This window comes from Xiphophorus maculatus, chromosome 13 (genome assembly GCF_002775205.1).
Source record: "Xiphophorus maculatus strain JP 163 A chromosome 13, X_maculatus-5.0-male, whole genome shotgun sequence".
Classification (NCBI taxonomy): domain Eukaryota; kingdom Metazoa; phylum Chordata; class Actinopteri; order Cyprinodontiformes; family Poeciliidae; genus Xiphophorus; species Xiphophorus maculatus.
Window position 1 is genome coordinate 5,854,694 of NC_036455.1, and position 25,466 is coordinate 5,880,159.

General features: G+C 38.4%; 1 protein-coding gene across 1 annotated transcript in view; it reads right to left on the reverse strand.

Moving 5' to 3' along the window:
* Nucleotides 1-1,088: 1,088 nt before the first annotated feature.
* LOC102237506 (exostosin-1b) overlaps nucleotides 1,089-25,466 on the reverse strand; it is a 149,181-nt gene continuing 124,803 nt past the window's right edge. The window contains exons 6-11 of the mRNA XM_005796412.2: nucleotides 24,391-24,509; nucleotides 19,212-19,307; nucleotides 11,596-11,685; nucleotides 8,751-8,911; nucleotides 6,787-6,958; nucleotides 1,089-4,934 (exon numbers count right to left, since the gene is read on the reverse strand). Coding sequence (XP_005796469.1) covers nucleotides 4,749-4,934; nucleotides 6,787-6,958; nucleotides 8,751-8,911; nucleotides 11,596-11,685; nucleotides 19,212-19,307; nucleotides 24,391-24,509 — 824 coding nt within the window. The 3' untranslated portion in view covers nucleotides 1,089-4,748. The remainder of the gene's footprint in view (nucleotides 4,935-6,786; nucleotides 6,959-8,750; nucleotides 8,912-11,595; nucleotides 11,686-19,211; nucleotides 19,308-24,390; nucleotides 24,510-25,466) is intronic.

Sequence of the window (25,466 nt, forward strand, 5' to 3'; positions counted from 1 at the left end):
TATCTATTTAATTTGTGGCCTCTATAAAAGTCTTCTCTTAGTTTCAGGGAGGAAAGGCATCAGGACAGCCAGGCTTCACCGATTCCCTCACGCATCAACAGGAAGCTGCTGCACATTGTCACCACGGTAACGGTTTCCAACATGAAAACAATACGGCTGTGTGTGTTTGTGAGTAAAGCTGCGACTCCTCCGTTGTTTAAAAGTTTGGGATCCTGTTGATAAAAGGCACAAATCAGGAACAGACTCTGAGTTCGGTTCTGAACAAAAAGATGAAAATAAAACCCAGACGCTGCAGCCGAACTCTCCGGTGCGATGAGGAGTTTTCCCCTCACTCTGCCTTTCACACTCGGATCAGAACCATTACCGTAATGAACCATCTGGAGCGACCCAGCTGCCTCCGAATCCGTGCCGGGACTTCATGATTTGACCCCCGTGTAAAGCCGAGATGGCCCAGATCTAGATTAGCGTCGATGCTTTTGTGAGATTAGAGCTGTGGCGATGAGTCTGGAAGTTTCCCGTTTGTGTGACGGATGAAACGGGCCGATGTGCACAGCAGGAAATAAACCGAACAAATATCAGCTGCTCCCCTCAGAGATGCAGGACTGATGTGCTCAGGTCCAACACAGTGCTTTGGAAAAGTATCCGGTCATCGTTCAATGGGATCGGATGATAAACCAACACAAAGTAACTCATAACTGTGAAATGTCCTGCAAAAAGCTAATATTATATACATACAAAAAAACATGAGTGAAAACTTTAAGACAACGTAAAAATCCCAGAAAGAGTTTTAGAAATCGGTGCAGAACGTTGCTCATTTACTGTTAAGAAATTTGATTTATTCTCACAATAAATTCCAATTACTGAAGTTTCAAACCCCTAAAACTGAATTTAGTTTTACAATTTCCTCCACTGTCTGTTCAATAAGAGTATCAATACATTTGAAAATATGATTAAGTGCAGTTAGTGTGATCAGTTTAGTGATATAAAACACTTTATGTGACTACAGGGTTTCCCTCAGTGTATTATAAGCCTGGCGGGCCTCCAGGCTTTACTTGTGCCCCCGCCAGGCTAAGCATTGTTTATTTATTTTAGTTTTTTTAATGACTGTCTTTTTAAAAGACTTTATAGTTGGTGTTCAGGTGTTAATCTTCAATCTTCCAATAACATAATTAATAAGTGATATTTTCCAATTTCCTGTCAACGTTTAACTCAAAAACACGACGGGCTGAGGGCTGAACGACTGAACCAACACCCAGAACCCCGGGCTTTTCTGGGGAAACCCTGGACTGCTGTCCTGAACAGCCGTATATAAATGTTTAGTATATTTTTAAAAATATATATTTGTGGATTGCTGTTAAACAGCTACAAAGTAGCAATAAGTAGTACTTATCGTCACTTTAATGGTACCACAAACTATTGTGGTACTACTACTGTTGAGCGGATTTCTAAAGTTAATAGTGAAGTCAGAGCAGTGTGTTACGTGCAAGTGTTTTTAGCTAATATGCTAACAGTTGAGTGTTGCTAACTATTGTAGCAAGCATACTGTGCAAAGAGCTACAATGATAGCATGTAGGCTAACAGTAGCATGCTGACCTAAAGTAACATACTCAAATTAGCCTTTACTTATAAAAGCTAAAATTAGCTAAAATGCTAATTTCAGAACAGTGGCTAACAGTAGCTAGCAGCCAAAGTGTATGACGACATTTTAAACTTTGACAGTAAGTGGACATGGTTAGCTGTGACGAAGCTTTTTTTGCAGAATGAGGTTTTTCCATTCATTCCAACTGAGTCGAAATATGCATAAAAACTTACAATTCAATAAAATAAGATATTAATACCAATAGTCGTAGCTGTAATGTCTTGAATGTCCACAACATAGAAGTTCAAATGGCTACTACACATTCAAACAATTATTCATGTTTCTAAATTATTTATTAAATAGAAAATCTGATAAGTGCGGCAGACACTTATCAGCTAGTCCACCTGTGTTTTGAATTAATTTAATGTAAATGTGGGTAGGAGGTAAAGATGTGGAGAACCTTAAAGCAAAGTTAGGTAGTTTTCAACAAATATGGTGTGATTGGTCAGAAATGTAAAGTGGGTGTGGCTTATCTTCTACTTCCTGCTTTAAAGTTTAAATTTGAGGCTCATTATGGTAACAGAGAAAATCACAAAAAATCTGCCAAATGCAACAGGAAGAATATCTTCTGCTCATATGAGGGCACAATTCAACGTTTTCAGCTACAATTGTAAAACACGGTGATGGCAGTATCATGCTGTGGGGTTACTTCTGCGCAAAGTTGGTAGAAATAAAGTCCAACAGGCTTGCAGTCAGAGGTGATTCTGTGTCTCTGAATAAATTTTTTTTTTTTAAAAACTTGCCGCACTTTTCAGATTACTCAAACGTTCAGGCATCTGTTTTAAACTTTTAAATTATGTACTACTTTGTGTTTGGTCATATAAAATACATCAAAGCCGGCTGATACTTTCACAAGGCACTGTTTGTTCTGGTTGCAATCCTCTTGAGACATTTAAGACTTGATCCGGATCCAGACGTATCGGATGAAACCAGAACCAGATGTACATTGAGCCCAGATTCTGCTTAATGGTCCAACACTGGATTAAACAGATAAAACAAGTAAAAAATGGTATAAAACAATGAAATGATATGCTGAAAGTTGTAAATAAAAGGCTTTTGCATTGATAAAATAAAAAAGATTCGGATAAAATGTGACTGTTCATCGAACCCAATAGGACCGAGTTTTCAGGTGAAAGTTTGCGGGTCACACATGATGCTTCATCACCAGCTCTTCTCTCTTAACTGAGGCCTGACGAATGAAGGAGAAAACGTTTTAATTAAACTGCCGACGTTGTCTAATATGTCCAGGGGAAACAAAAACAAAAAAGAAAGATGGCAGCGATGCGTGAAAACGAGCGTTTAGGCAGCGTGATGTGCAGTAAACAACGAAGGCAGACTGCGAGGTCAGAATGGCACTGATTAAAAACGGAAAAGATGGCGGCCAAATGAAAAATTAATCTTTACTCCATTAGGATCGTGTTCATGCGAGAAAAGGTTTGGGTTTGTTCTCCGCTGTGAGCAGCCGGCGTTCGGCGCTACGAACCCACGGAGAGAGAGACGGAAACGAGAGGAAAATGGGTCACGAAATGAGACGACGTCCCAGCAGGCTGTTGGGCCGGACGGAACCAGGCCCGATCCCTCACCTTCAAATCAAACTAAAACATTTGAACCGCTATTATTTTAAAGAGATTAATATTTCCAGAGGCCATTCAAGGTTAAATATTTACAAAAAAAAGCAAATTTGGTATCGATCAAATGTGCTGCTATTTTTAGCTGCACAAACATGGAGCAACTTTTATCAGTTTTGTTGATAATTATGCAAAATTCAGTTTTTCTACTTCCATCATGATTTCTACTGCTTCTAATATCAGCCAAAGCACTTAAAAAAATCAAAATGAGCAGTTTTAAAATCCTACGGAATGCAGACGCTGCCCTGTCACCTAGCAACCAAAATGGAACTCCAGCACATTTGTTCAGCAGGTCTAACCGCTGTATGCGCTGTACAATGGCTGCTGGAAAATGAGAAAAAAAGTGCTTTGTTATTGACCTTCCGTCAAGAAATCACTACTGCCATTCTTGTTGGTTGTGCAGGAGGCGCCACTTCTGTTTTTCAAAGATGTACGGTTGTAGAATTGCACATTTTGACACATCAAAAATGTATTTGCTTAATGTTAACACACCAATTACAAAAAATCCTGTTGTCGATTAAAAAGTTTTGCTGCTAGGACATTTTTTTAATTTGCAAAACTGCAATGGAAACACGTTTTTGGAAACACGTTTTTGGAAACACGAGTGTCATGACAAACTTATTCACATGGGATTTTAATTGCAAAATTGTGTTTTTCCAACATTAGCAGAATACTGACAGTTTCTAATGGAGGCATTAAGTTTTGGGGGCGTGGCCATCAGGAGCTTATCTGGATTTTGTGTGAAAATGTTTTGTATAGGCCATTGACCTGTTTAAGGAAGCGTAATAGGTCACCTTTAATATGGGCAGGTTGATCTCTGGTGACCTTTTATTTTTAAAAATCTTAAATATTATAATGGCACAAAGTGACACCATATTCCATTTGATTTTTCCTGGTTTGTTGACCTTTGATGACCTCTGGATCCACTTATTAATATCTTTGAAATCAGTTTAATTTGAAGAACAGGTGATGGGAGACCATCTCTCCGGTGTGTCGGAAGAACACCAGCAAACTAAACCAAAGCTCTGTGTGCGAACAGCTTCTACCCACAGGAGTCGGATCTCTCTGTCGGGTCCGGTTTCATGTCCTGATGCGGATGAGGAACGCTCAAACGCCCCTCCCCTCTACCATCCTGCACATGTGCGGAGAAAGCAGGAAAGTCGACGTCCTCCACGGTTTTTCCTCGTACAAAAAAATATTCTAACCCACAGTTTCTTTTTTTGTGTCGTCAGTAGTGCGCGCCGTGTGAAACATCCAGTTCTGTTTGCATTGTTTCTGTTTCCTCCTGATTCCCGTCCGGATCAGGTCCGGGGAGCAGCGGCGGCGGCGCTGTGGTCATTGGCCATGTGCTGAGTGGAAGACAGAGCGCCGTCTCTCCCCGCCCATCCGGCCGTGGTCCGGCTGCTCCTCCGGCTCTCCACGGAGTCTCTGTCGCGCGCCTCCCCCTGCGTGGAGTCCCCCCCGAGGGGGCGGCGGTCCTGTCAGAGCCTCTCGATGTCCCTGTATTTTTTGCGGAGGATGGAGACCTGGTCCTTGAAGAGCACGGGGTCCAGCCTCATCTGGGAGTGGATGAGCGGCATGGCGCCAAACCAGCTGGCGAACTTGTTCATGCAGGTCTGCCGCTGGGCGAAGTGGTCCGGGTCGGCCCAGCGAGACGCCCGTGAAGACTACAGGAGAAAACACACATTTAAAACCCCGTCTACCAACCCAACATCTTCTCCAGGTTTCACTACTGTGTGTTTACCAGGCACATCGGGACGTTTTGTAGCATAATCAACTAAATGTATTTGATTTATTTATTTCAAACAGGTTTTTAAAAACAAAACGAGCAATCAGTAGGACAGAGAAACCAAGAACAGAATGATTAGTTTACTACTTTTCTGTCTGAAAAGGAGTAGGAAGAAGTGAACATTTATTAAATTCAACCTCTTATTTCAGTTTAATGAAATAGATGACTTACCAAATCAATAACTATCAAAAATTTGTAATTAAAACCATGTTATAATATTCATGTTCCTGTTCAGTATACTGGGGTAAAGAGCCAAAAAACAAATATTACAAAACAAAATGGTTACAAAATAACTCCAAACAAGACAAGAAAACCTAATAATAATATAATGCAGGGTTTCCCCAAGTGTATTATAAGCCTGGAGGGCCACCAGGCTTTACTTGTGCCCCACCAAGCTAAGCGTTACTTCAGTCTTTTTAAAACGTTTACTTTTTTTTAAAGACTTTATAATTGGTGTTCAGGCGTTAATCTTCCAATAACACACAATTATCAAGTGATATTTTCACATTTCTTGTCAATTTTAAATATGTTTTAACTCAAAAACACAGCTGACCACTGTATGAATGACTAACACTCAACCACCGGGCTTTTTCTGAGGGAGACCTTGTAATGACAATTGTAAATAATAACGGGACACACAGTAATTACAATACCTTCAGTTATTAAGATACATCATATATAAAATATGACTTTAAATAATGCAGGTTTTCAGAAATCTACTTACTCAGCATTTAGGTAAATGTAACCCAGATCTGACTTTCATGCATCTGGGTGTCTGATTTTTTAACCCACACAATAAATCTAATTTGTTATAAACAGGACATGTTGCAACTTTTCCCTCGTAATTCTGCAGCAGAAGAAGCCAGAGGCGTTAAATCAGGACGTAAACAACGGCTGAAGCTAGAAACACAGCAAACTTCCTCATTTACCATAATTTCTGGAATACAGTCTCAGTCTTTTCAGTTTCACCATAAAGTTTTTTTCCCTCTTTGTTGCATTTTTGTGTCGGAAAACATTTTTATTTACAGCAGCTTTTCATCAAAGGATCTGATTAATGAGCTATTTGAAATATTTGTTCCTTTTATGTTTGTACTTTGATGTTCTCTGAAGTATTTGTGTATGAATGTTGCTAAATAAATAAACTTGCTTTATCTAAACAGTGCAGATTATTGAGACTTAGATAGACAGAGGAGTATGAGATTTAAAAAATGAAAAACGTGGGAATTCTGTCAGGAACTCAAATGAAGGACAGACGGATAAAACGCTTTAAATACTGAATAAACAGCAATTAAAGCTAATGGTTCAGATCTACTAAATCATGTTTGATCCAGGATGATGATCTCTGATTTCATGAACGAAAGCAGTCGGGCTCTTCGGTTTTATTTCTCTGGAACGATTTGTCTAACATTTCAACTTCTGATTCACCATCAGAGGAGCAACAAACTTCTCTATCAATCATCGGCCGCTGCATGTTTGTGGGTTTGGGAATCTGGACGTCGTTTCCCTCGTTTCTGAGCTTTCGTCCTGCGGCCCCCAGGGGCCTAGCTAAAGTACAGCGTTATAAATCAAGCTGAGAAGCAGGGAGAGCTGGCTGCAGCTCAAAGGAAACAATGGCTGCAAGATGAGTCAGAAGAAGGAAGAAAATCAAAATAACTCGGGTTCTGGTCCAACACTACAAGCTTCACGATGTACTGCATTACTAATAAAGTTAGTTTTGGTGGCTTCCTCACCTGCCCCATCATGGTCTCCTTGTACTGCTTCTTCTGTGTGATCTTAATGGGCGGCAGCTTGGTGACGGCCGACACCAGGAAGTTCATCAGGATGTCCTCGCAGTTGGCCAGCTGGTCCACCATGTTCTTCAGGCTGCTGGGCAGGTAGTGGGTGTACAGGAAGTGGTAGTACCTAAGAGACGGGAGCTGGATTAGGATTACGCTGAGATGACAGAACAGAGTTACTCTATTTGGGGTTTAAATATGGCTTCTACAAATGATTAATCGGATTTTAAAAACTGGTAGGTTTAGCTTCATTTAGCCTCTAAAGCCGAGTTTGGTAATAACTAGTTACATTTACTTAGTTACTTTTACTTGAGTAAGTTTCTGGATACTGCGAGTAACTTCACTGAATGAACAAATTTATTTTAACCACCAGAAACACATAAACCTGCAGTTTTTGTTAAAGTTTCACAAGTTTTACATTAAAACAGTTAAAAAATATGTATTTTGCCTGATTATGTAATTGTATTATTTATATATATTTTCATTTTGATAATTAAAATACCAAAATTTCCACTCAACTTTATATTTTGGTCAGTGTGATTATGCAATTTTTAAATATTAAATTATTGATAATTTCACCAGTTGCCCAGTATTTGAGAAGATTTTTTACCAAATGGAATAGCATGACAAAGTGTTGCAAAAATACAAAATCTTACCAAGTAAATTTGGTCTAGATTATTAAGAGAATATCTTGGTACACTTGAAATAAAACAAAAATTAACAAGTAACTTTTCAGCAAGAAAGAATAGATTGTTTAAAGTCAATATTTCCTTAATATTGACAAAAAACTGTCTTGTTATAAGTGAAATAATCTGCCAGTGGAAACAGCTATTTTTATTTATATTAAGAAACTACTGACTTAAAACGAACTCCTACATCTTGTTTAAAAGTTACTTGTAAGTTAATTTTATCTTTTTTCAGTCATAATAAAATATTTCCACAGGAAACACAACATTACTTGATAAGATTTTATATTTTTGCAATGAGAACTGGATGGATTCAGTTTCCTTTTTATCTCTTTCAATTGTTTTGTTTATTTATTTTGGATATTTAAAATGTCTTCCAGTTCAAGAGTTAAATGTTTATTAGATTTTACAGTTTATTGATATTTGAGAAGGTGTACTTGCATTTTTTTTTGCTATTATTATTAAATTACTTGAAAATGGTCTCAAAACAGTATTATTGGTTATTGCAATAACTTCTGGGACAATTTATATAACAACTGTTCAGCAACAGTTGTTAAAGTGATGGGAGCTAATCTGGGCTGATAGATGGAAGGATGAAGGGATGGATGACTAGAAAACCCTTTTAGAGAACAGGATAGGGAGTAAGTGGTGGGATCTGGAGAGACGAGTGTCTTCCATATTATATTTCCCGAATGATGCTTCTACTCCAGTGTTATGAGAGCCATATTAGGAGTGATTAGGCGCTGGGAGGTGCTGACTCTCTGACTCCAGCCTGATGTGGCGTCCTCCCGACAGCAGACTGAAGCCATATTAAAGCTGACAGGACATCAGCTGAGCCTCATGTAGGAGCTACAGAGCTCTGCGTTCAAGACAAATCGACTTTTATTCTAAAACGTAGTCGATGTCAAAACCGTGGTTTCCTGAGGCTGTGCTCCACTGAACATCACATTTACTTTATGAACTGCAGATCACTGCTTCAAAGCGCTCCATCAAAACAGAGACGAGCCAGAGGGGGTTCTCTGCAGACTCAAAGTGGGCGTTTCTAAAGACTGGCTAAGGATTGACTGGCTAATTCCAGCAGCAAAAATATTTCAGAAACTTGCAGAAATCATCTATGGTGACTGCTTTAAAAAGTTGAACGAGAAAAAAGAAGCTAAGGGTACAAAAGCCTACTTCGTCTGCAGGCAGTCCCATTTAGAGACGAGAGCGGCGTGGAGAAGGGCAGAGCCGTACCTGTGGAACATGGCGGCGCCGGTCAGAACCATAGAGTAGTCGTTGGTCCATTTGGAGGTGTAGCCCCAGCGCTCCTTGTTGCTGTCCCAGAAGTGGCTGCGGGCCGGATAACCCACGATCCGCTCCGGAAAACTCTGCCAGACGGTGAAAGCAAAGTCCACCTGGACAAAACGTTAACAAGGAGGAGTGAATTCACCGTCAATATTACGAGAAAAAAAACAACAAACCATCAAACAACAACAACAAGAAAAACAGATTTATACAGGGTCGGTACACTTTTCAATAAAAATTCAGGCACTTTTCAAGTACGTTTTCAATCTTTTCCAGGGCCACACTTTACAAATTAACTTAAAAACTATTTAAATTCACTATTATATAATGTATTAGTTAGCGTCTTGTGGTAGTATTCAGCATTGTAGGTAAATTAAACCTGTGTTTTGTAATGTCTCTCACAAATCACATGTACCCGACTGCTCTGAGAAAAAAACACAAATATAATAATACAATTTCAATAACATAAAATATAAGCCAACCTTTATTTCAATTACACGGAACAATAAGTTATTGAGTCATCAGGATAATAAATGTTCATTACATTGAAACAATCCAAGCAAACTGTGGGTAAATGATCTTAATGCTCAAATTAAATACTTCCAAGTTACAAAACAAACCTCTAAAAAATGTTTTTGGTAGGCTTTTTGGAATTCACCAAATAGAAATCATTTTTGTAATTCTAATTAACCTAAAAAAGAAGTTTAGTTTGATTTTAGTTCAGACAGTGAGAAAAAAAAAGTTTTGTGTTTTTTTTTTTTGTGTGTATAAAAATAACTGGTTTCACCTGTAAATAATGCTTTAGAAATTTAGACTTTTATTCAAACATTAAATTAAACTTTATTACAAAACTGTTAAGTTTGAAAATAGAGCACTTTCGATGACTTTACGTGGAAATCAAGGACTTTCCAAAACTTGAGAACACCTAATTGAAATTCAAGGATTTCAAGCAGCCGTATGAACTGTGATTTTAAGCATTTAGTTAACTATCCATGGTAGAAGTGACTTAATTTCAGTTATCTGATTCAAGAAGTAAAACACAAAGTCATACATATTAAGGGTTAAATCCAATTTAAAGCTTGTAGGAAGGTTTGTGGTAAATTGACTCACCCTTGTTGCTAGGAAACGGGAAAAACACTTATCAGCTAACCAAACAGGAGGACTGAATCATTTAATGAAGTTTGTGAAGGTAAAAAACCTCACGGATAAAGTGGTTAAGACTTTTATTTCTTTAAAAAGCATTTTTGACTTTTTAAGGTGAATTTAGTCCATCATAAGCAAAGAAAAGTGGGACAAAAATCTCCAAAGTGATGATGATGATGTTAGTTCCTGCCTTTAAAGGGGGGAAAATACTTTTTATCATTTATAGGTTTGGATTGTTTTTCTCTCATAATTCATTTGATTACTGAGGTTATCTTTGTGAAGCAAAAGCAAAAATGGGCCCAGACCCCTCCACTGCGCCTCACATAAAACTCTGGAGTAAACAGGAGGATAAAAAGAAAGACTTTGTTTAGATGAAAGCCCAAAAGCGTTGCAGTGAAGAAAAAGTTTTCCTCTGAGCTGACATTAAAGCTGCGACTTCTAAAACCCACGGAGAACAGTTTGTGCTCAGCTATCTTCATGGGAGGAACACAGGTGGAATTAGTTTTGGGTGATGGATTCCTGGCTCCCTCGGCTCTGCCATCTTGATCCGCACCAACAGCCGTTTTATGAGATCTAATTCTGCGCTCTTCAAAGCAGCATCTGGCTTCCCATGGTGCTGCGCCAGAACTTGTCCCCGGTTTAAAAGCAAAAAACAAGAAAACAGCACAAAACAACAAAAACACACACACACACACACGCATAAACACCAAACCCAGGAATGATCCCGACAGCATGTGGAACAAAGAGAAACAAACAAAAAAAAATAATCACTGCTGCTCCCAATTAGGCGAGCGGACAAGTTCAGATGGGTTTCCAACAGACTGAACAGAATTGAAAGTAAGATGAGAAATTTATAAATAAAACCAGAATAAAGATGAACTTTTAGGCAAAACTCACATTTTGCACATTTTTATACTCCCATTTGGGTCTCAACTGATTCTAAAACCAGTCAAGCACTTAAAAAAACCACACTGCTGTTTTTCGGTAAAACGTTAAAGTTGGTGTCTGGAAAATGAGTCATTTCAAAAACCGAAGTCACAAATCAGCAGGCACTGTCCCTCACCTAGCAACCCAAGTTGAGGTCCAGAACAATTTGATCACCTGAATTTGATCACCTGAGTAACAAAATATACACCACTGATATAAAAATATCCAAAAATATAAACAACTGTATATTAATAAAGTACCTACAGATGAAATTAAATAGAAATACAATCAACAGATCCAGAATATGATCTTTTTGTATGTACAGTTTTCACAGAGCTCACATGAAGTTAACTAAACAGCACAAGTGATTTATTTGTTGTTGCTGTATTCATGCTGGCTTAATCTTTTTAAAGATGTACGGTTGTATAATTGCTCATCTGTTCGCTGAGTGTAAATGTTGAGTTGGGGGCGTGGCCAGAAACAGCTTATTTGGATTTAAAGTGACAAGACGCCTTAAAAAATTTTCTTTATGAAATGAGCTCAAAATAGGCAGAATTGAACAAACTAAAATTTCATTATCCAAGAATGATTTTGAGCAGAAAAATGTAATGAACATGTTTTGTATACATCTAGCCTAACATGTTCAAGGAAACATAAAAAAGGCGTTTGTTCTGCAGATAGCAGAACAGAAAGATGGCGGCTGTGGTGTAATGTGAGGAGTTACCTCTGTGGTGGACAACACGGTGTCTTCGTCCAGGCTGAGGACAGCGTCGGTCACGATGGACTTGTACGGCAGGAAGCGGCTGCTCATGACCTGCAGGGAGGAGAAACAGAACCCAGAGTGAGAAACAAGCCAGAACAGCTGGAGAACCGGGTTGATAAATGATTATTTGGTTACGAGCCTCAAAGAGACTGAAAGAGCAAAGAGAAACCAGATAAACTCTCAATTTATTATACATTGTTGGATTTTTCCTGTTAGTTTTGATGATTATAGGTTGGAAACAAAAAATCTGATCTCAGTACATTTTATTATTACGTACAACTAGGGCAAAAAGAATTAATGAAATTTTTAAAAATCATTAAAAAACAATTATCTACAATAGAAAAAATATACAAATCAATAAAAGGAAAGACAGCAGAGAGAAGAAAAAAAATCTTATGTCTATGTTTTTTATCCCAAAAATATATTCAAATAGGGATTTACAAAAAACAAAACTAAACAAACACAAAATTAACTCAAAAAACTATTTGTATTATGATTAATCAATCATAACTGAAATAATCATCAACTAATTTTGTAATCGATTTATCAGTAACTGGAGTATATAAACTCCAAAAAAAAAGCTATTTGATGAAAAAACTATATTCTGAAAAGTAATTAAGCCAAAACTGTACAACATATACATTTTGCATTAAAAAAAAATTAAAAATAAATCGGCAACAATGTTCATAGAGGGATGCAAGTTATTGATTAATGAGTCAATCTTATTGATCTGCTCAAATTTTAACATTATTTTGTGTCAGCTGTTTTAAATACTGACAGAGTAAAACATAAAATTGTGGTTTTCTCATATTATTAAACTTAAATAATTTATAAAATATAACAAAATAGAAACTTCTTAATAGCTTAGCTGAATGAACTTAAGGAGCTTGTTGAGTGTTTATATTTATAAACAGAACCACATGAAATTAATTTTTCATCACAAACTGGACTCTGTTTAGACTGTTTCTCTTTCCCGTTCTGGCATAGCCCTGCCACCTTTGTTTCCTTATCAACTGGACCCACTAAAGGGTGACCCGTAGTGGCCTCTGCTGGTTGGAAACCAAACTGCAACACTGAAAAAGGCCTAAGAAAACGTTACTGGTTAACTGACAAGAATTAATTTTGATCTAATAAACCATTAATTTACAATTAATAAGCTTAATTGTTTGGATGCACTAACGCAACATGACAAGATAAAACAAAGGATTTTCCTGCCAGCATTCCTGGGATTCAACTACAGACTGATGTAGAGGTTTAATTGCTCTCAGTGACTGAGGTCATGCATGCAGACGGAGCTGCAGGCTATGCATGTATCTAAAGGAAAATGAACCATAAACCAAGTTAAAGCCAGCAGACGCATGTCAGATGGCTTTCAGGTCCTGACAGAAATATGGCTGCAGCTCTGCTGACTCAGCAGCCACTGAGACGGACAGGTAGCATCCAGATGGTTATCAGACAGTTACTCCTCTCCAAAGACATTAACAAGAACAAAGTCTGAAGTTGAATTAGAGCTGAAAGAATCTAGGAAGAAAAAGGATAATTTACTTTCCTGACTCTCGTTAGAAAATGTGAGTCAAAGCTGCTTGGAATAAAAGTAGATTTCTTATTTAAAGAAAAACGGTGGATTTAGCTTTAAATGTTTCCTATTATGCTTCCTTGAACAGGTTAGGTTAGATCTGTGGTCTATTCAAAACATGTTCATTACACGTTTTTGCACAAAAACATTCTCAGATCATGAGATGTTAGTCTGGACAGTTCTGCCTATTATGAGCTCCTTTCAGAATGAGATGTTTTAGGGCCTCTTGTCACCTTTTTCCAAACAAATCCAACTCACAAAAAATGGCTGCAAGTAGATTTGCAATTGTGCAACCATACATCTATGAAAAGCAGAAGTGGAGCTTCCTGCACAACCAACAGGAATGAATCAAGTAGTTTCTGGATGATAAGTCAACAACTATATACTCGTCTTTTCCAGAAGCCATTGTACAGCACACAGAGGTAAAATCAGCGGAACAAATGTGCTGGAACTTTGCTGGGGTTGCTAGGTGATGAGTGGAACCCTTCCGGGGTTGCTAGGTAACGGCGCAGTGTGCATGTAATTTGTCTTAACATTTGGAAGGCTTTTGAAATGGCTCGTTTTTCTAGACAGCAAAAAAACTTATTGGCAAAAACTGTCTGGGTGTCTTCTTTTAAGCGCTTGGATTGTTTTTAAAAGCAACTGAGAACCAAATGGAAGAACAAAATTGTGCAAAATATAAATTTTAAACATGCATGGATCCACCGCCTCCCTTCAATCTGCACAGAAAAATTCACCCTGAGATGAATTAAAAAAATAAATCCCCTCACTCTTTAGCTCCCAATATCTAAGGCATGCATTTTTAATGGCGCCTCACACATTCACAGCATTCAGGGGAGACAACAGGCCATGACAACAACAAATAGCAGCTTGGAAAGAGGGGAGGGAAAAGCAAATCTCCTGCTCCTTCCTGCAGGGCGCGGCCTGTCGTTTTCAGCAGTGATATAGTGCTGAAACAAGTTTCCATTACTGCTGCAGGCGCTTCTTTTCTCCTTTAAATCAATAAAAACATAGAAACGGACCCAGATACATGCTGCAAGTCTTGTGTTATACATGTGGCACAAATTTACTCTTCTTCTCCACGCCCATTTGAAAGCAGACTATGTATATTTTGGAGCAGAAGAAGCCAGAAGAAGTATTATACATGACAGCCGCTTACATGTAGTGGAGAAAGTGATGGAGGCTGGAGGAGAGGAGCAACATCTTGAGGATGTTTAGATTGAAACGGTTGCAGTGAAGAAAGGAGGAGAAAAGAAACAACAGATTCTTGATGAAGATTTGAACCGGATGTGAGCTGCAACTCCCACAGCTTCACACCAGTTAAACACATGGGTTTAATTGGTGTTGACAGACACACACACACGCCCGCACACACACACATATGGTTCTGTCACGTCTTCCAAGCTAAAATCAAAAAACAGAATCCTTAAACCATGATTTTTAATCGATTGATCGGTGTGTGTTTATGTGTTCTTTTTGCAGAGTGGTAATTTTTTAAGTGTAGAACCTGAAAAAACTGCAAAAATGAAGGATGGATGATGGATGGATAGTTGGTTGGATGGACAGATGGACAAATGAATGGATGAAAGGACAGAAAGATGGAGGGATGAAAAAATGGTTGGATGAATGGATGGTTGGATAACAGGATGGATGGATGTATAATGAGTTGGATGTTAGCATAAACGGGCCCAGAGAGTAAATTCTGGAGATGAAGGCATTTCCTCACCTGCATCTGGGAAACATTTAAATTCGTGGTCTAGTTAAAGTCTCCTTCACATTAAATCCAGCAGAGAGGAGCCTCTGATCCAGCGCTCAGCAGCTTCTAAAGGTCCGGCCTTTTAAAGGAAAACACCACCTGCATGGAGGAGACAGTCCATCCTCCATGCTCTATGCTGACCCGTTTCCTCCAGAAACACCTGCGCTCTGGGAGTGACCTCACCCTCTGCAGGTGTTAATCACCGCTGCAGCTGAGAGCGGAAACACGCAGCAACAACAGGCCGGCTGCAGCGCCACCAGCAGGAGGCCTTCAACGTCACTGCTACCAACCAGAACCCAACCTGAAGCCTGTTAAACCATCTCATTGAGACCAATAATTAATGCAGCCAGACAATCCCTTTAATACACTGCAAAAACACAAGATCTTACCAAGTGTTTTTGTTCCAGTTTCTACTAATATCTTAATACACTTGAAATAAGAAAAAACTAATTAACATGTAATTTCTTAGGACGATATAAGAGCTTGTTTTAAGTCAATAATTATTGATTTTAAACTACCAGTTCCATTGGCAGATTATTTCACTAAAAACATGGAGGAAATGTCTTATATAAGTGAAATAATCTGCCAATGGAACTGGTAGGTTTTCATCAATATTAAAGAATTATTGACAAGCTTCTATTTCTTGTTGAAAGTTATTTTTGGGTTGGTTTTGCCTTATTTCAATTGTCCTAAGATATCTGCACTAGAATCTAGACAAAAACTATTTGGTAAGATTTTGTGTTTTTGCAGTGTATGAGGAAGGGAAAGGGATTTCCTTTCCTCATATTGAGTTGATGCGTTTATGGAAAACATTGATTTAACTCCAGCTTGCTCTCACATAAGCGTCCAGTCTCTCATCACTTCAAGCGTTGCTCGTATTTCCAGCGTGTGAGCAACAGATGAAGAGGAAAAATCAGAGTTTAGAGGAAACGTGAGAAGCTCTTCGCCCTCAGTCTCACTTCATCCTGTGGCCACAAAGAGAGGAAACCAAACAATCCCTTCTCCCGCTTTCCCTCTTGAGAAGAAAAAAAACAAGAGACAAGGAGACAGGAGAGCGACAGCTAGACAAACAAGGGAGAGAGACAAAGGCAGGATGAGAGGCTGGTGTTTGTAACGTTAGAAGTGAGATGGATTAGCCTGGGGCTTGTGCTGCTCTCCAGGAATGGGAGACTTCTCAGCGGGAATCCGCCTGCAGCGATCCGGTTCCTCAGCGGAGGAGGAGAGAGGACCAGCCGACCGGACACTTAGCAACAAGTGGGGATCGTATATTTGGCCGATTAGAGTTTCAGGAAGTTACATTTAAAGTGAAACTCACCTTTTAGCCGATGAACTGTCTAAAGAGTTTGTGTAGGGTTTAATCATGTTTCTGTGCAAATTTGGACATTTTTGTGCAATCCTGGTAGCTTTGAATCAAGCTCTTTTTATTGGTTTTTATGTAAACATCACAAAACAATAACAAAAGACACACAAACCACAAAAATCCCTCCCACCTCACCCCTACTACACCCTGTTCTGTATTCATAAAACAGCCAATGCAAGTTTCAGGTTTGTGCCAAAATTACACAACCAACACGAATCTATCTGTTGAAATTCCTTCAAACATAACATATAAATGGCTGCCATTTTTTACTGCACTGCAAAAACACAAAATCTTACCAAGTGATTTGGGTTTAATTTCTAGTGCAAACATCTTAGAACACTTCAAAATAAGACAAACTGACTTAAAGTAACATTTTAGCCAGATATAGAGGCTTATTGTAAGTAAATAACTCCTTAATTGACTCTCTTCTGGCCTTCAAAGCAGAACTAAAAACTCAACTGTTCAAGTTAGCTTTGATCTTTTTTAGTTATTTTGTGTCTTTGTAGCCACTTTCTACTGTTTGTGTTTATAATGCTGTAAAATGTCCTTGGGTGTTTGAAAGACGCTGACAAATAAAATCCATTATTATTATTATTATTATTATTGTTAATAATAATATTGATGAAAATGTACTCGTTCCACTGGCAGATAAATTAACTTAAAACATGGGGAAACAGTCTTATAAGTTAAATAATCTGCCAATGAACTAGAAATTTTAATGAATATTAAGGAATTATTGACTTAAAACCAGCATCTATATGTTGATAAAACGTCACTTTTATGTTAGTTTTGTCCTCAAGTACATTGAGATATCTGCACTAGAAACTAGAACAAAAATAATTGGTAAGGTTTTATATTTTTGCAGTTCTAATCTTCTCCAAACGAATGAAACAGACATACTTGATTAACCGCCGTCCGTATACTGGAGGATGTGGATTCTTCCATTTACAAGAAACGAGTCTCCTGGCCAGTAGAAAGCAGAAAGATCACCAAATCTCGTTCGGCATTATTTTGCCTAAAACCGTCCCACTACCTTCATGTTTGGTCAAACGGCTGCAGTTTGGTACAACTTGGTCACTTTGGGTATAAAAGCATGGCGGTCTGATCTGGACCAGACCGACCATTTTGTTCCGCTAATAAATTAGAAACGATGAAGAGTATGTCTATGAGGAAGACGATGAAAGTTGCAGGATAAAGAAGGGAGGGAGAAAATAAAGCTCTGCCTGCGTCTCCCTCTGTGGGGTGAAGAACACAGCTTGGCTCGCCGCAGTAAACACAGAAACACCACAATCACAACAAACCACAGGCCGCATGGCACACACACACACACACACACGCACACACACACACACACACACACACACACACACACACACACACACGCACACGCACACACACACACACACACACACACACACACACACAGGCAGAACGCTGGACCCATTCTGCTCACTTTTTCAGACGCTGAGGCCTCCCGTTATGACTGACAGCTTGGAAGAAACCACTCAGAGTCAAGGGGGGGAGGGAAAACCACAAACCCGGCTGCCGCCGCCGGCTGACTGACAGCGGAGAGGAAACCACTTCCACACAGGTGAGTCTGAAGCATCGACATCTATAATTCAACAAACTGAGCAATTCCTCAGTAGATGAGGGGTTTATAAACAAAAAGTGGGAAAGATAAACATGTTCTCCAGGTAATTTCACTCTACAAATATGTTTTATAGTTAAAAAGCAAAATGAAGAAGAACTGCAGCCGTTCTGACTGTTTTACTGATGAAACTCTGCAGAGTTTAAGGTTTTCTTAAATCATAAACTCTGCAGAAAATCCTGGTAAAGATGTAGAAAAAACTTTAAAACAATGCAGCTTTTATTCCAAGCATAAATATAACAAAACCAGAGAAATTAGAGGTTTATTAAACACGAACGTTTTGAAAGAAAAATCTGAATATTTTTCGGATAATCAAGGATTAAAACCAAAAAAGGAAAAAAAAACCCTAAGAAAAACTTTTTTATTTTAATTTTATTTTACTTATTTAAACTATTTTTTTAAATCTAAAAATGAACAATTTTATTTTGAATACTTTTTTAAATATAAATTTCTAATATGACAAAAAATAAAACTTCCATAAAGCTTTGAACAATAATTAAGCAGGAAATATGCAGAAAGTTTTACCGCTGTAAAACTTGGTTTAATCTAGTTTTAGCTCAACTCAGTAAACACAGAATAACAAAATAATAACAAATAACATAACAAATAATAATATGTATTATTTAAATATTATTTAATAATAATTATTATTCAATATCAGCTTATTGAATAGTAAAAATAATATTAAAGTGACTAGTAATAAGAATATTTTGTCAAACAGGTGTTCTGTTGAGTTTGTAGGATTTTGTTAAAAACTGGAGATCATTTTTGTTAGGCAACTACAGATGAGTTTTCAGCCGATCCTTTTATTTTATTGATTTTAAAATCAAATACCAGTTTTGTTAAAGCTAAAACAAACTAAAGTTGATTCTTAATTATAATTTAGATCACAATTAAGGTAAAAAATGTGAAACAAAAGCAAATAAATCAAAACCAAATAAATGCTTCGTGGTTCTGAAGCTTGGCTCCAAAGCAGGCAAAGGGATTTGCCTCCAGTCATCCAGAGTGTAAAACTCTCATTACTGAGGTTGAATTAAAACTAAAACTGTCCTGTAATGGGATCACCGCGGCACAAATCGAAACTCATTAACTCCCAGAGTGAATAAAGATACAGTAGGTTTACCGTTTGGGAATATGTAATTAGAAATGATAGCAATCACACCTGTGAGGCATCTGAGGGTGTGTGTGTGTGTGTGTGTGTGAGAGTGTGTGTGTGAGAGAGAGTGTGTGTGTTCACCTTGTTCTCTCCCTCGATCACGATGACGGGCACGGAGGTGGCGGGCCAGCGGTGTTTGGCCGGGAGCGGCTTGTCGCAGTTCCACAGGACGATAATCTGAAAAAGACAGAAAAAATTAGTTTTTTCTACTGTAAAGTTACTATAGTTAACTAAAATTAAAGGGAAAAACTGTAACTAACTTTAACTATATCACACTTTTATCAAAATAACTAAAACACACTTAAATTATACGTATATTATCCTTTGTTTTTATGTGCATGAATCTATTTATCTGCCTTTCGAAATGTGAAATAGATTTTCCTTCTCCCCACAGTTTACCTCAGCTATCAATAAATTACGGCGCTCCGTTTCTCCCAACTCCACACGACGGGAGAAAACTCCAGACTCAATAATTGAATTTTTTTTTTAAATTGCACCTTCTGTTGAGTATTTATAAATCAATCAATGTAAGCATAATCACAATACTTTGACCTTTCTGAATTGTGCATCGAAAAATTAACCAAAGTATGAAAAGACTAAAACTACGACTATAACTACTGAAAACTAGCAAAAACAATATTTAACAATAACTAATAAACTAGCAAAAATGATACAGTATAAAACTATTAATAATTAATAAAAAGTAGCAAAATCAAAACAATATATAAAAAGAACTAATAAAAATAGCAAAAGTGAAAATATTTAGCGAATAAAAACTAGCAAATGCACTCTTAAAAACTAATTAAGACTAGCTGAATTAGACAAACTAAAAGTCACAATGAAATAAAACTAAACTATAGTCACAAACAGTGATTTACTTTATGTGCATGTTCAATAATTTATTCCTGTTTCACCCTCAGAGGAGCAAACCTACGGATTTAAACCATGAAACACGTGACATTTATGTGGCTCACGGCCAGAAAATGTCACCTTGTTACGAGTTGATTCAATGTTAAAGGGCAAACGAAGCGATAAAATATTTTCCAATTATCACCGTGCCGCAGCCGCAGCCGCGGCCGCAGCAGCAGCAGCAGCAGCAGCAGCAGCAGCAGCAGCAGCAGCAGCAGGGTTAACATTTCAGAAGGGAAACGATCCAATCACGGCGTCCGAGGACGTTTCCCAGTCGGGGGCAGAGGTCACGCCCCCAGCTGCGGTCATGTCATGTTTTAGATGACTCAGACAGCGACGCAGCTACCTGCAGGTCAACCGATTCACTGAATTACCACAGCAGGATTCATTAATATTTAATCAGAAACACACACACACAGAACGCTGGTGAGAAACGATATGGAGAGGCAGACCATGACAAAGTGCTGTTAGTTAAAGTCAGACAGCAGGGTCGTGCTGTTCTTGATTTAACAAATATGTCTGAGTTTGTCCGTTGGGTCAGGCCGACCCAGGTGGCTTAAACAGAAAAAAAACAAAACAACTCTTTTCTTATTTCTTTGGCTGCAAAAACGTTTGTCTGCTCTGAGTTTTGACTAAATGAAAGCTAAATAATGTCTGGGCTTCTGTGTTCCTGGTTTTGTTCCGTCTCAGGGTTTTTGTGTTAATCGTTTTATAAATTATTTTGCTCTTTAGTCGTCAGAAGGACTTTTGGTCTTAACTGTGGCGTGTGCTCTGCATTATTGAGGCCATATAGTTTAGTTTCCCCTGGGCAAACTGGCACTTTGTGTTTGTTTCCCATAATTGTTTATTTCATGTAGATTTTTATTGCTTTAGTTTTTTCAGCAGTATTATGTTTTTTAAGTTGTAAATTTAGTTTGATATAGAATTAAATTCATCTTAATTTGTTCCATTATTCTATGTTTCGGTTGCTTAAGATGTAAAACGCTGTGACAACATTCCAGCCTTAGAGATTAATCATGTTTTTACTTTTTTTTGTTGCAGATGTCAGATCAGACAAAGACAACGTGAGTGGATGGGTGGGTGGGTGAAGAAAACATTCTCTGAAACAATAATGCTTATAGTAATAGTTATGGCTGTAACGATTAATCATATTAATCATGATTAATCACTTATTTAAATAATTGCTGACTAATTTAATAATCGATTAATCGTTAATTGGAGTGTACAGACTCAAACAAATGCCATTTTCAGAAAGAACAAAACACCAAAATGTACAAAAACTATATGCATTTTGAATTTAAGATGAATAAAAAACTTCTGTCTGTAAAAATGTTCTGCCCAGAACTCCCAAAATGACATAGTTTTAGTTACACCCAGTTTAAATTCAGTAAAAAAAAAAAAAACTCTTTATGCAATCCAATTAATAAAAACAACATAATTAACAGAGCAGAAAGGAGAAAGGACTTTTTTACACGTTGGCGTTAGAGGTACTGTTTTAGCTGCTGATGCGTTGTTTGCTGCCAAGCTATGTTGTTGAATTTTAGGGAATAAAATGTTTATTTTGGTTATTTTAAAAAAGGAATTGAGTTATTTGCTTATTTGTATTTGTGATTAGATGAAACATATGCAGAAAGTGCCAGTTTTTAAAAATTGGATTAATCGATTAATTGTCAGAACAATTGATTAATCTTGCAGTGCTCTGACTTCGGCAGACGGATATGGGAACCACATTTAGATGGCGTTCGGAGTGAAAATCCACTCATGCTTAACCCGTTTATCTCCTGGTTTGAGGTGAGTAAAACTCTCTGGGACACGGCAGCAGTCTCCCAGTCAGTCTCCGTCCGCCAGCGAATGTCTGCCCTGCTGAAATGTCCTCCAGCCAGTCTGTAGATTCTCCCATCCTGGTTCCGCTCAGAGGCGTCCCCAGTCCCAACGGAGGTGAACCACAGGAATTTCCCTGCAGCGATCAATAAAGCTTCGTGTTACTCAGGCAGCAGCGACGTCACACACACCGTGGCTCGCCCCGGGGGGACTCTGATCCCTGACTGGACCTGCAGAGCAATGTGCTGGGAGATATTTGGATGTGTGCTGAAGCATTCCCATAAGGCTGCAGCAGCTGTGAGTTAGCATACAAAATATGTCACTGGCAGAGGAAGAAGATGATGTACAGCTGTTTGATAAATTACTAAATCATCTCCCAATTCTCAGTGAATGGAGATAACAAAAAAAAGAGAAATCCTTCAGGAAGCTAATGGGGGGGTAAATACTGCTGTCACAGAGAGATAACAACAGGTATGCTGCACACAGACGGGTGTTAATGCGCTCACACACTTCTATAGCGGTTTGATTAGGAAGACAGATGGAGTCTCTGTCGGCTCGCCGCCCTCTCTGGGTGTCGACAGGGAAGTATTGTCTGAGTGCGCCGGATAAACAACGGCAGGAGGAAACTGCAAAACACGCAGCAGGAGGTCTGCCAAGTCAGAGTGCTCCTCACAACGTTTCTGTCGTCCAGTTTTACCCTTCAGTGTTCACTGTTCATTCATTCGTCTTCACTAGTAGTACAGAAGCTCTCCTCTTGTTTTTTTGTGCGATAAGAGGAAGAAATGCCCCCCTTCGCTGTGCACCCGGCTCTCCGCTCTGCACGCACAGCCTGGAGAAGGCAAACGGGAAAGCAGCTCCATCAAAGCAGAAAGCTGGGTGCAGACTGATATATGGCTGCGACTAATTATCGATTAATCAATTATTCTGACAATTAATCGAATTTTTTTTGTGCAAATTCTGCAGTTTTTAATTTAAGTCTTTTCATACAATACTAGACATTAAATAAAATAAAACTTATTTTCTTTACTAAATAATAAAATACAGATTTTATTGTTTGAAATGCAATAACTGCTCTTTTGTGCTTGATCATTTGTAGCAAAGGTTGTATTTGCAACAAAATAAAATACGGATACACCGATAAATCGGCCCCGATTTAGTTTTTTTTTATGAGATTGTTGATCGGTTCGCTTTCACTGCAATATGTTCAACGAATCAAACCCTTCAAAAAATCCTGTTCCCCCGGTCGCCTGTGGTGGTGCTGCACCAAGAACTACTGATGGAAACGACAGAAAAACCTCTGAAGACGACATGAGCGCAGCTTCCTACTTCATGGAATGTAAACCAAAATGGAGCAGCGTCAGATTTTAGCACTAGTAGGATTTATTTTTTGTCTTTGGTAAAAGACCATGAGCCATTTCTCCTGATAGCACTAGACCTGTGTGTTTGTTTTGGTTGTATTTACCCAGAATGCTCTGCGCTATAGTTCACGTCCTTCTTTTGGAGCGGTTTCTGTTCGCATTCATATATGCATTCAGACCGAACCAGAGTTCACTTCGGCCGAACTGAGACCGAGGTTTTTAGGCGGACCTTGGTCATTTTTGGTCCACATCAGAGTTGGATTGTGTATTCACTCCTCCCCAAACAAACTGGAACCAGAATTTGATTAAAGTGGAACAAACATGGCTGGTGTGAATGAACCCTAAGACACAGAGATTATTTGCCCTTTATTTCTTCCACCAGATATAACCCTGAACCTACCTTCATTAGACCAGAGGGAGGCTGTATGAGGGATCTGTTCACTCATCCATTCATCCTTCTAATTTATCCATCCATCAATCATCTGTCCATTCTTTAATTTGTTCATCCATCCATCCATTATTTCCTCATTCATTATTTATCTGTCCATTTCTCAATTTGTCTGTTCAGCTATCAGTTTTTCCACCAGCCTATTTGTCTCTTAGTACATCCGTTCATTCATTCATCCATCCATTTTTTGTATCCTCCAGTTTTATATTGCAGGTCAGAACATTTTATGAGCATCTCCAATACATTTACAGTGAAGTTTTGTGTTTCTGCCTAAAAGGTTAAAACCTGAAAAGTTTTGACCTGAAAACCCTAGAAACCCTGAATATTTCACTACTGTTACAAACTATAAATACTGAATTGGATTTACTTCCTCATCCACTCCGTTTCCTGCACAAACAAACCAAAACACAGCCAATCTCACTCCCACAATAAAAGAGAACAAAACCCAGCCATCCAGGAGCAAATTCCATTTCATTTCCCGCTTTGGTAAGGAGCAAGCTGGGGAATCAATACACGCCATCTCCAGCTGTGCTGAAGGGGGCTCGGCTGCCATGGAGACAGATGTACCCCGGCTACAAACTGCTGCTCTAATTCAATCCTCCAGAGTTAATTCACAGCACACACAGACCCGGGATGAGCTCTGCTGTTCTGCTCCGCTTGGAAAATGCAATTGTGGAGCGGGCCGCCGTTTGCCGCATAATGTGGCGCTCAGGCAAATATTTACCTGAGCACAGTACTGGGATTTGGCCACAGCTACCAGTAGCTTGAGAATGGGTTGGGACTGGGACACCAGAGGGGAGACGGCGTGGATGACTGCAGTGAACTTGGGGTACGGTTTAATACCTGAAACACAAACAGAAACACACAGTCTTTAAATGCTTTTGACTGACACCTTAAAGGTGACCTGTTATGTTTCCTTGAACAGGTTTAGATCTACGGATTATACAAAACTTGTTCAATACATTTTTTACACAAAATCCTACATTTTAGGGTCAAATGAGCAGCTGCTGGCCACGACCCCAACTCAAAGTTTACACTCGCACGTGAAAACAGCTGCAAACAGATGCGCAGTCATACTACTGTACATCTTTGAGAAGCAGAAGTGGAGCCTCCTGCACAACCAACAACAATGCAAAGTGAAAATCAAATCAGATAACATTTTATTTGTATGGTACCTTTCAGCAACAAGGCATCTAAAGGTGTTTTACATCATAAAAAGAGAAAAATACAAAGGTGTAGAACAAACAGTCAACATCTTGAACCATTACATTTTGTCAAGTGCCATTGTTACACTTTAGATTGTTGATTAATGTTTCATTGATTATGATTCAAAAGCGAAACTGTTGGGTTTTTAGTCTAGATTGAAAGGCACTCGATATTTCAGCTGTTTTGCAGTTTTCTGAAAGTTTGTTCTAGCTTACCAGAATCAGAATCAGTCTTTATCGTCATTGTACAATGAAATTTGCTTCAGTACAGCAATTTACAAGTAACTTTTCAGCAAAATAGGAGCTTGTTTTAAGTCGATAATTCCTTAATTTTGATGAAAAAGTTCTAGTTCCACTGGCAGATTATTTGAATTTTCCCCATGTTATAAGTGAAATCATCTGCCTGTGGAACTAGGACTTTACTTAATCAATATTAAGAAATTATCAACTTAAAACTGAAACTGAAAAGTTAGTTATTTTTTGCAGTGTAGAGCCAATTGTCAACAAGAACTAGAGGCTTGTTCTCAAAATCTTACAGTCTATTTTCAGTGGAGACGAGGCTGTCAGCGGGAACAAATACAAACAGTTTAACTGG